Raw genomic sequence first — 12,302 nt, 5'->3', positions numbered from 1 at the left:
AACCTGGAACATACATTGCAAATGATCATCTGGGAGACTGAGGGGCAGACCTGCTCAGGTGGCCCTTGTTGGGTCAAGGGAAGGGGCTGCGTAAGAGACAGAACCTGCAGGTTTCTACCAGGCAAACACGAAGCCCCCGTGGTGGTGGGCAGGGCCTGATGAAGTGTGAGCTGTGAGTGTGAAGCCAGCCACATCGGTCCAGAAGCAGGCTTGTGTTGCTGGTCACCTTGCCTGGAAGAAGGCACATTGCTTAGGGACACAAGCCTGGCCTGGATCGGCCCCACGCCCGATGTCTCTGCACAGGGCCACCAGCTGGCCTGCCAGGTGTCTCTCAAACCAGAGGTGCTCTCCGTGGCTTCAAGGTGGCTCAGCCTGGTCCTAGGCCCTGGGAACTGCCTCAGGGACCCTCGGGCTGGGCAGGTACAGTGATCAAGAGGCATGGGCCCAAACAGAGGATGATGGGTTGGAGAGGGAGGCTGGTTGAGAAGTCAGGGTCTGGGCCAGGGGGAGCTGGCATCTGAGGAGGCCATGGCACGGACACAAACAGAAATAGATCCACTGATGCCAGGTATTCCCGCTTTTCAAAATAGCTAGAAACCTGGATGATTAGGAAGAGGTGCTCATTTTCCTAGTGCAATCCCTGTTTTTTTAAACTCTTGAAAGGCTAACATGTCCATAGGCCGGCACTTAGCCACTGCCTGTATTCTTTAAGGCGGAGGAGGCCAACATGGCCTTGACGGAAGGGGTGCTACAGGGAGACCTGCGGCAGGAGGGACCAGAAGGCCAGGCCCACGGCCACGCTGGCCTTTCTGAGGAAGGGCCTCCAATGGACAGACTGTGGAGTGAGGCCGCCTGAGCCAGAAGCAGGCTGGAGGCAGTGACCCTGGCCTGGCAGCAGGGTCATGGAGTGGGCTCATGGAGGGCCAGGAGAAGGCAGAGCAAGAGCGTTCTCTGCAGACTTCTGTAGGCTCACTAAGACAGCATGGCCCCTTCCATGTGAGTCCCCTGTGCAGGGCCCTCGGCTCCTTCCTGCCACAGCCACTGCACCCCCTGCCCTGGGTGCTCCCATGTGCCAGGCACAGAATGACAGGGAGGAAGAAAGGGCCCAGAGTGTCAGGAAGTCCCTGCGGTGCCCAGGCCTGGGTGCTCAGCTCAGACCTGAGGCAGGGATGTCTTCACTCCTATCATGTATGTAGGGGCCAGGTGAGCAGTGCTGCACCCCTCAGGGGGCAGGTGAACCTGGTCAGAAACCCAAGGCGGGTCTGCCGCTGGAAGGATAAAACTGAAGCCTTTCATGGACTCCAGTGTCAGGGGCTGAGCAGACCCCTGAGTGCCCGGGGCCCATCTCCGCCTCCTCACTGTGGACCCTTTGCTTCACCAGGTGAGGATGTGGCCGAGGGGCGCACAGATGTGGTCAGAGTCAGAATTGCTCCTAGGACTCCCCTGGGATTAGGGTGCTTGGGGGTGGCTTTCTCTACGTGAGAGCAGAGGCAGGACAGCACTGAGCCCTCCTCACACGAGGGCCTTCCATGTCACCCTTGCAGAAAATTATGACTTGAAGGTTTCTGGACGAGGCTTTAATAATGCAAGGAACAAGAACGAAGTTATTTGTAGATTCAAGTTTAGTGACAAGAAATTCTTTGGTAAGTACCCCAGGGCCCACTGTGTGACTGTGTCCCACAGCACACTGCATTCGTCTCAGCCCGCCAAGCCCTCCAAGCACTGCTGACCATTGGCTGGGGATGCTGGGAGACAGGGGCGGCTTGGGCAAGTGGAAGGAGGAACCTGACTGTGGCCCCTCTTTTTTCATTGCCCAGAGGGAGGTTTCCCTCCTCCCCCCTCCCACGGGCCAGGACAGCTTCTTGGAGCAGGCCTTTGCCCCTGCCCAGGACGAGTTTGGACTCTGGGTCTGCCCTCACAGCTGCATTTCTGCACCCTCTCCTCAGCTTCCGGTTCCCTTGAGAGATGAGTAGTAAACCCCATGAGTGTGCGGGTGGGGATGGAGGCAGCTCTGGGATCTGAATCTCTGCTAGGGGCACCAGTAACTTTCCCAGGAATGCATGTTCCCCCTGGATAGACAGAAGATGCCCTCTGCTAGGCCTTGCCCTGCAGTGTGGCACAGTGCCCATGACACAGATGGAGCAGGTGCCTGCGTGTGACCTTGACGAAATGAGTGCTCTGTTCTCAGACTCTTTTCTCTCTTCTGTAAAACGGGGCCAATGTGAGGGTTGTCTAACTGAGCTTTGTACCATGTAGGACAGGAATGCAGGAAGGGCTTAGTTTTAAAATAAAAGGGCAAATTAGTGGAAAAACTCAGGCATCAGGCAGCTTCCATGATGGCAGCACTGAGGTGGGAATGCTCTTCCCGAGAGTGCTGGGACAGGCATACGTTCTGCATCCTCCTCACTTCTGAGCCCTCTGCACATGCATTGGATGTGATTGTATTTAGATCCTGGTGTCTTATCCGAGGGCCATCTGGTATACCCAGCACAGCTCCTCTCCCCAGCTCACTTCTCGGCCCTGTCTCCTCCTCCCACAGTGCACACCATGGACCTCACTCCACACCACACGGGGTGTAGTGGCCTCAGGGAGTTGGGTTTCCCTTGTCTGTACTTTCTCAGCAGAGGCTTGGAGCTCACAGTTAGTGAGCACTTAGCACACTGAGTGCCTTCTATATACTCTCTCAGTCACTTCTCTCAGGAGATGATTGGTGCTCCATTTTATGGATCCGGAAGCAGAGGGAGAAGCCACTAACAAGTTTGCTCATAGCCAGCAGCTGTGCAGGGAAAGCTGGAAAGTGGACCCAGGGGATCTGAGGGCCTTGTCCAGGCCTCAGCCTCCCTGAGGTGATGTTTCTTGAGTAAATGGGACATGACCTTTCCCCCAGGAAATGCCTTCAAGTGCTGCAGCTGTGGCCTGTGGTGTAGTGGTTCCCACTCTAGAGATCACCAGTATTTCCCTCTGAGGAGGACCAGGGCCAGGGTCTCAACCTGATGGCCAAGCTGGACCCGGTCCAAGGCTGGACCTGTCCCACGGGACTGTTTACTGTCTGAGTTCTGGTGCACTGAGGAGGATTGCTGTAATTGTTTTTAATTATGTTGTCCTCTGATAAAATATCTAAAAAAGTATTTAGGAAATGTAGAGAAGTATAAAAAAAATATATAAAAACCAGAGCTTCCATATGTTCTATGCAATGTGTCTTTATCATGTAATATTTTTATAATTAATTAAAAACGTTTTTGAAGTGTGTCAACTGAACTATTTGCTGACTCCATTACTATTGGCTTGAAAACTGCTTTCCGGTCCAACATTCTTTGCTGGGCCCTGGGCACATCAGGCACCTGCCCCTCCGTTGGGCCACTGGCTCTGGACTGTGAACACCCTACTGGAGAGCCAAGTTGCACCTCCTTTGGCTTTTTCTCCACTTAATCCCAAGCATTCCACCCATCAGGTGCAAATCCTTTCCCTAAAACACACTTGGTGATTAGTTTTCATAATCAGCAACAATGAAGGAGTCATACTGTTCAGAGTGTATAGCTCATTAGACAATAGAGTAGGACCCACCACAGGTGCACAGGGAAAGAAGCCGTTCTAGAGGGCAGGCCCTGATTGGAGCACAATGGAGAAAAATAGGAATTATTAGATTGTTAATTATATTAATGATACAGGGTAGAATTCATGAAATAAAGTTAAGAGTAAAACCTTGAACCTAATCCTAGCCCACAACACTCTCAAATATTTCCAAGTAAACCTGATTTTCCATAAATGGTGGAAGCAAAATGAACTGTAGTGGAATTAAAGAAACTATTGAACATCACATAAGTGTTTCTTTATGGGGCACTTCATTCCTAAAAGTATTTCCTAGAGTTGAAAGGAGGCTGTAAAAACATTAAGAGATTAGAGCTCTGTGTGTAGAGTCTTGTTTGGTTTTGATCTGTGTGTTTCTAACATTCAAATGTCCATTCAGTGCCACCCGGACTTCTGTCTTATAAAAATTAAAGGACATTTCTAAACAGAAAACAAGCTTGTTTTCTAAAAATTTACGGAGAACAACTAAAACCTATCTCCACTTTTAGGAAGGTCAGGCCTAAGAGTGTCCTGGAGACTTGGCCTGACACTGAGCATAAGCTTCCCTGTAGGTTCCTCCCTGCCCCCTGATCATGGCCCTGAAAGTGCAGGTCTGCTAGAGAGTTTGCCCTCTTGATACAGAGGAGAGCATGCAGGTCGCATCTGTCCACCTGGGTCAGAGGAAGCCTGGGTGGAGAAGAAGGCCAGGGACAAGACTGTGCCCTAGAATCTCGGGTGTCAGAGCCATGTGGCTTTCTGGGAGCTCACATCCCCACTTTCAGAGGGCAAGCCTGGGACCCAGGTAAGCTAGAGCAGGATGGGTGGACAGCTGGTAGCACAGCCAGCACACAAATGCAACTGGGCGGGACTTCTCTTTACCACAGTTGGAGGATGTAAAGGGCTGGGCTCAGATGGAAATGGCCATTCTGTCGGCAATAGTCCTGACCTATGGCCGCAGCTCGAGGATGTAAATGGCTGGGCTCGGACTGCGTAGATGCCTCAGTTACAGGTTAAGGAACTGTTCTGAGCCGCTGGAGTGTTACTTCCCAAGACCCATAAGTCACAGAAAGCAAAGCAGAGAAAGTCCGATTCCAAGGCTGCCCTGGCTCAAGGAATGGCACCACCATCCACCTGGTCACTCTGGTCAAAGCCTGCATGACATCACTGATTCCTCTTCATTTTCATGCACATGCAGTGCCCTGGCAGGCCCTGTTGCCCCTGTGTCCCACACATACCCAGATCTGGCCAGCCCCTGGCCAGAGGCACTGTTCTTACAACAAAACTCCAACCTTTTCCCAGGGCCACAAGGCCCTGCCCTTCTCTCCTCACCCACTTCTTTCCTGCTCAGCAAGCACAACCAGTTATGCCTCAGGGCCTTAGCACTCACAGCAGGGACACTCTTCCCTGGGATCTTTTCTTGGCTTGCCAACCTCATCACCTTCAGTGTCATGATCACTTCCTCAGGGACATTTTTTAGGGCATGTAACAGGGAGAGGTAGAAAATTGAAGCTAATGATGCAATCTACAAGAAGTATCCTATATAAGAAAAGCCTAATATGCTAATTGTCCCCTCAACATGGAGTTCTGCCGGGAGTTCGACCGCTTGCAATGTTGTGCACTGACCACCAGGGGGCGGTGCAAAACATTACAGGCATTGGTGATGCAACACTGGTAGCGGGAGGGGGGAGGGGAGTGGAGGCACTGCAGGCCCTGATGGGCCCTGATGAGAGTGGGACTGGGATGGGATGGTGGAGCAGGTGAGTGGGCAGCACCAGGCTAAGGTGGGTATGAGCCACTGGTCGGCAGGTGGGGGTCAATCCCCCTGCCAATCCAACTGCCCCGCCACTGCCGGGCTCACAGGTGCTGAGGGAGCCAGGCAGGAACCCGATGCCCCACCCATCAGATCACAGGGCAACCAGCGGCAGCAGCAGGGGGCAGGGATGCTGCCCAGCTCCCTCAGTGCCTGGGAGCTGGGCAATGGTGGGGCAATCAGCAGGATGATTGGGCCCTGCAGGTGGCAACCAGTGACAGCAGTGGGATCAGGGCTGCCACCAGGCTCCCTCAGCACTTGGGAACTGGGCAGCGACAGCGGGGGGCCAGCAGTGCGATTGGCAGGGTAATCAGGCCCCCACAGGTGGCGACCAGCTGGGGTGGTGGCGGGGCGATCAGTGGGGCGATTGGGCCCCGCAGGCAGTGACCAGTGGCAGCTGCAGAAGGCATGTGGCAATGGGAAGGGAGGGAGTACCTGGCTGGCAGCCAGCAGCCACTAGGGACCCTACCAGTGTACGAATTTCATGCTCTGAGCCTCTAGTCCTATATAATAAAAGTGTAGTATGCAAATTGTCCCCTAGACCGGGAGGTCATCTGGGAGTTTGACCAGGGCACAGGGCTGGCCAGGGGAAGGGAAGGAGGCCCCCGCCTGTGGTGGCAGCAGCAGGCAGCCAGGGCAATGGAGGGAGGCCCCAGCCAGTAGCCAGCAGCCACTAGGGACCATACCAGTGCATAAATTTTGTGCAGTGGGCCTCTAGTATACTCATAAAAATAAAAAGGACAGTATTTTCAATTGCAAAAATGAAAACCAGTCATATTTATTAGTACTTAACTAGGAAAGCAATCTGAAAGAAGGTGCTTATATTTTCTCATAAATATCTAATTCAGACATTCTTTTTTCTTTATCATATCCTTTCTCTATCACCATTTACCCAGCCTATATCCTCTTCCACATCCACCCACTCCCTCCCCACCACCACAATCACCCCACTGTTTTCCGTGTCTATGAGTTCTCTTCTTTTCTGTTTTGCTTAATCTCTCCAACACCCCAACCAGATATGTCTGTCTGCTCTCCATCTATGAGGCTGTTTCTATTTTGTTTGTTAATTCACTTTGTTCATTAAATTCCACATATAATTGAAATCATATGGTACTTGTCTTTCTCTGACTGGCATATTTCACTTAGCATAATGCTTTCTGGGCCCATCCATGTTGTCGCAAAGGATCAAATTTTCTTCTTTTTTAGGGCCAAGTACAATTCCAATGTGTAAGTGTACTGTCGCTGTTTATCCACTAATCTACTGATGAACACTTGGACTTCTTCCAAGTCTTGGCTATCTTCTTATATAATAAAGAGCTAATATGCTAATTAGACTGAACAGCAAAATGATCTTCCAGACGAAGCCAGGGCTGCGAGGGCTGGCCAAGGCTGTGAGGGGCTGTGAGGGCCAGACGAGGCTGCGAGGGGCTGCGAGGGTTGAGCCCCTTGCACAAATTTCATGCATCAGGCCTCTAGTTAGAGATAACTCTGTAATGAAGACAGCGGTGCATATAGTCTTTTGAATTAGTGTTTCAGATTTCTTTGATTCAGTTTTCCAAAAGTGGAAATGTGGGGTCATAAGGCTGTTCTTTTTTTAATTTTTTGAAGAAATTCCATACTGATTTCCACAGTGGCTGCAGTAATCTGCATTCCCACCCACAGTGCACAAGGGTTTCACCTCCTCACCAATACTTGCTCTTTGTTGGTTTATTGATGAGAGTCATTCCGAGAGGTTATGAAGAGACTAGAGGCCCAGAGCATGCAATGTGTGCACTGGAGGGGTCCCTCAGCCTGGCCTGTGCCCTCTCTCAGTCCAGGACCCCTCGCTCCTTACCACCCACCTGCTCACTGTTCCTTACAGCTCAGCTCGCTGCTCTTTAGCACTGCTGTGGAGGTGGGAGAGGCTCCCACCACCACTGCTACGCTTGTCAGCTGTGAGCTTGGCTTCTGGGTGAGCAGCACTCCCCCTGTAAGAGTGCCCTGACCACCAGGGGCAGCTCCTGCAGTGCACTTCATAGTGACTGGTCATTCTGGTTGTTCAGCCAGACCGGTTTCTTAGGCTATTATTATATAGACTAGAGGCCCGGTGCTTGAAATTCATGCACTCCAGAAGGGCCCCTCAGCCCTGTGCCAATATTTGGTCTTCAGACATATTCTGTCAACGACAACACTTTCTTTAGGCTTCAAAGGTACATTGTGCCAATAGTTGGTCTTAAGACATTTTCTGTTGCCAACGCCGGCCAGGGGGAGAAACGGCAAGGAATCAAGTTCCCTCCTCCCTGTTGACAGGGTCTGGGGTGTGGGTGGACAGGATTCGGGACACTGCCAGGACACTGGCAGAAAGCTAACCAATGGCTGATTCCATGAGGAATCAGGCTCCCTCCTCCCTCCTGTTAGGTTAGGGAGTGGGGGGAGGGCCAATTGGGGGTGGGGCTGACCAGGGGGAGGGGCTGTAGGAGGTTGGGAGAGCCAATCAGCCTTGGTGCAGCTGGTTGGACTCCACAGTGCAAGAGTAGGGTCCCTAGGCCTGGCTGGGGATCAGGCCTATCAGGGCTTTCCTTCCACTGGCTGCCAGCAGCTGGCCCCACCCCACCCTGCCACTGCCACTGGCTGCCAACAGCTGGCCTTGCCCCCCCCCCCCTTGTCACCAGTCACCTCCTCTGAAGGCAACAGGCATAGGGTGTGATCACTTGGCTGGCCTGGGCCTCCCTCTGAGGGGAGATCAATCATTGGGCCCCCAGATCGATTGCCCTGCAGAGAAAGGCCCCGCCCACCCGCCACAGCAGTTCCGGCCAAAGACCTGGGCTTCCCTCTACAGGGCAATCGATTAAGGAGCTCCCCCCGCCACACCCCCCCCCCCATCAATCACCCCACAGAAGGAAGCCCCGCCCAACTAACGCAGAACCCCCCAGTCTGTGGCCTGGGCCTCCCTCTATGGGGCGATTGATTGCAGAGCCTCCCAATTGATTGCCCCACCCGCCGATGGCCTGGGCCTGCGGGGCGATTGTGGGACGATGACAAGGCCCTCCAACCAATTGCATCGTACCCACTTGGCTGGCCTGGTGCCAGTGTGTGTCACAGTGTGGTCATCCAGATGGTTATTCAGCTGTTTGGCCATTTGGTCGATTTGTATATCATGCTTTTATTATTATAGATACCTCATCATGATTTTAATGGTATTTCTCTGATGACTAATGTAATTGAGCATCTTTTCATGTGTTTGTTGGCTATCTGTATGTCCTCTTTGGAAAAGTGTCTATTCACATCCTTTGTGAATTTTTAATTGGATTATTTGTCTTCCTTCTGTTGAGTTGAATGAGTTCTTTATAAATTTTGGGTATTAACCCCTTATCAGTCGTATCATTGGCAAATATGTTCTCCCTTTCAGTGGGATGTCTTTTCATTTTGTTTATGGTTTCCTTTGCTGTTCAAACATGTTATATTTGATGTAGTCCCATTTGTTTATTTTTCTTTTGTTTCCCTTGCCCGAAGAGGTAAATATATCAGAAAAAAAAATATTGCTACAAGAAATTCTGAGATTTTACTGACTATATTTTCTTCTAGGATTTTTATAGTTTTGAGTCTAACATTTAAGTATTTAATCCATTTTCAGTTTATTTTTATGTGTAGTGTAAGAAGGTGGTCTCATTACAGCTTTTTTTTTTGGTACTTATCTGTCTAATTTTCCCATAAAATTTATTGAATAGAATATCTTTATCCCAATGTATGCTTTGCCTCCCTTGTCAAATATTAATTCACTATAAAGGAATGCTTCTTTTTCTGGGCTCTCTATTCTGTTCCATTGACCTATATGTCTGTTTTTATGCCAGTACCATGCTGTCTTGATTACCACGGCCTTGTATTATAGTTTGATATCAGGTAGTGTGATACCTCCCACTTAGTTCTACTTTTTACGATTGCTGTTACTCTTCAGGTTCTTGATGGCTCCATATTAATATCTGGAATATTTGTTCAAGTTCTGTGAAATATGCCATTGGTATCTTGATAAGAATTGCATTGAATCTGTAGATTGCTGTGGGTAGTGTGAACATTTTGATGATGTTAGTTCTCCTTATCCATGTACATGGTATGTGCTTTCACTTATTTGTATCTTCTTCAATTTCTTTCTTCAGTATCTTATAATTTTCCAAGTATAGGTCTTTTTCATCCTTGGTTAAATTTATGCTTGAGTATTTCATTCTATTTGAAGCAATTGTGAATGGGAATTTTTTTTTTAGTTTCTTTTTCTGATAGTTCGTTATTAGTGTGTAAAAATGCAACTGATCTCTGAATATTTATTTTGTAAACCACTTGTTTACTGAAGTCATTTATCATTCTAGTAGGTTTTTGATGTAATATTAAAGGTTCTCTTTATACAGTATCTTGCTACCTGCAAATAATGACATTTTTACTTCTTCTTTTCCAATGTGGATGCCTTATATTTCTTCTGATAGCTCTGGTTAGGACTTCCAGTACTATCTACACTAATAAAAGACAAACATGCAAATTGACTGTACCTTTGCTATGCCTTAAGCCACGCCCACCAACCAATTAGAGCAACTATATGCAAATTAACCCAACCAAGATGGCAGCCAGAAGCCATGGAGCTGGAGCAAGCAGGAGGCTTAGTTGCCCAGTGATGGAGAAAGCCAAGCTTCCCAGCTCTGAGCTCCACTAAAAGCAACAAAGTTTCAATTATAGAAGGTAAATAAACCCCAGATACCTGCTTTCAGCCGGCTGTGGCCACAGAGCTGGAGCGAGCAGGAGGCTTCTCTTCTGCCCATCCTGGCCGGCTCTGAGCTCCTCTCAAGGCTACAAAGTTTCAATTAAAGAAGGTAAATAAATCCCAGAATAAAAAGAAAAAAAGGAGAGGCTGAGAGCTTCCAGCGCTGGGGGGCTTGGATAGCCTGAAAACGGCCCTCAGCCCCTCACCCAGACTGGCCAGGCACCCCAGCAGGGATGCCCCCACCCTGAAGGGGGTGTGGCCAGCCTGAAAACACCCATCAGCCCCTCACCCAGGCTGGCCAGGCACCCAAGCACGATCCCCACCCTGATCCGGGACACCCTTCAGGGCAAACCAGCCAGCCCCCACCCAAGTACCAGGCCTCTATCCTATATAATAAAAGGGTAATATGCAAACTGACCCTAACAGCAGAACCACTGGGAATGACTGATCACTATGACACACACTGACCACCAGAGAGCAGACGCTCAATGTAGGAGCTGCCCCCTGGTGGTCTGTGTGCTCCCACAGGGGGAGCTCTGCTCAGCCACAAGCAAGGCTGATGGCTGCCAGTACAGTGGTGGTGGTGGGAACCTCTCCCACATCCTCAGCAGCACTAAGGATGTCCGACTGCAGCTTAGGCCTGCTCCCTGCTGGCAAATGGTCATCCCCCAAGGGCTGCTGGGCTGCCAAAGGGATGTCTGACTGCCAGCTTGGGCCTGATACCCCAGGGAGCGGGCCTAAGCCAGCAGGTGGACATCCTCCAAAGGGTCCCAGACTGCAGGAGGGCATAGGATGGGCTGAGGGACACCCCCCCGGAGTGCACAAATTTTTGTGCACCGGGCTTCTAGTCTATATATATAAAACCTAATATGCAAATAGACCAAATGGCAGAAAAGCTGAACAACCAAACATCCAAACAACTGAACAACCAGTCATTATGACGTGCCCTGACCACCAGGGTGTGTGTGCGGAACATGGCAGGCATCAGCAGCAGGCAGTAGAGTATGGAACATGGCAGGTGTCATCCGTGGTGGGATGGTGGAGCAGGAGAGCGGGGGTGCCAGCGAGATTCTGATGGTTACTGAAAATTCTTTGCTCCTGCATGCCACGGTCCCACCTGGCGCTCGCATCTTCTGTCAGTGCCAGCCCCACTTGCACCCACTGCTGGCACTGGAGCTGCTTCTCACATCTGCTGCCAGTGCCCAGCAATGCCCCCAATTGCTCAGCACCATCAGCGAGTGTGGGTGGTGACTACTGGCCCCAATCACCCCTGAGGGCTTCTCCACCTCCCTCTGCTCCTGAGAGGCAATGAGGGCTGGCAGCCACTTCTTGTACCTGCTCCTAGTGAGGGCTCCACTTGCATGTGCAGCTGGTGCCAGAGCCACTGTTTGCACCCACTGCCCATGCCTGGTGCCAGTCCCAATCACTAGGTGCCTTCAGTGGGTGTGAGCGGTGGCTGCTGGCCCTGATCACCCCTGAGGGCTTCTCCACCTCCCCCTGCTCCTGAGGGACAATCAGGGCAGCAGCCACTGCTTGCACTCACTGACAGCGCTGGCCCGCTTGCACCCACTGTTGGCATCAGCCCCGATTGCTCCACACCATCAGGGGATGCAAGTGGGGTCAGGGCATCAGTGTGTGGGAGTGGCATCAGTGGGAGCAGGGCTGCCAGGAGAGAGGGGACTGGAGGTCACAGCAGGAGGGGCCAGGTGGGGGTGCAGAGAATGGGCCAAGACCTGCTCCTATGCCCATTGCAGCCTCACAGCTCACAGTTCCTTACAATGTTCACAAATTCATGCACTGATCCCCTAGTGTTGAATAAGAGTGGTGAAAGTGGGCATCCCTGCCTTGCTCCTGATCTTAAGGGGAATACTTGAAGTTTTGCCCATTTAGAATGATGCTGGCTGTGAGTTTGTCATAGATGGCATTTATTACATTGGGATATGTTTGTTCTATTCCCACTTTGCTAATAGTTTTTATCATAAATGGGTGCTTGATTTTATGAGATGCTTTTTCTGCTTCTATTGATATTATCATGTGTTTTTTATTCTTCATTTTCTTTATTCTATATAATAAAAGCCCAGTGACCAAAATAGTGGAATGACCAGAATGACCATGGCCCCTCAATCCTGCTGACCGCCCTCCAGCGAGCAGTTAGGGGCAATTAGGCAGGCAGAGTGCTTAGGGGCTATCAGACAGGGA

General features: G+C 50.7%; 1 protein-coding gene across 1 annotated transcript in view; it reads left to right on the top strand.

Moving 5' to 3' along the window:
• The window catches only part of LOC132214626 (anthrax toxin receptor-like), a 122,905-nt gene that overhangs the window by 85,621 nt on the left and 24,982 nt on the right, over positions 1-12,302 (top strand). Inside the window, exon 10 of the mRNA XM_059661963.1 lies at positions 1,545-1,643. Within this exon, the coding sequence (XP_059517946.1) occupies positions 1,545-1,643 (99 nt within the window). The remainder of the gene's footprint in view (positions 1-1,544; positions 1,644-12,302) is intronic.

This window comes from Myotis daubentonii, chromosome 13 (genome assembly GCF_963259705.1).
Source record: "Myotis daubentonii chromosome 13, mMyoDau2.1, whole genome shotgun sequence".
Lineage (NCBI taxonomy): Eukaryota > Metazoa > Chordata > Mammalia > Chiroptera > Vespertilionidae > Myotis > Myotis daubentonii.
The sequence above is the reverse complement of the archived record's forward strand: the minus strand, read 5'-3'. Positions and strand labels throughout refer to the sequence as shown.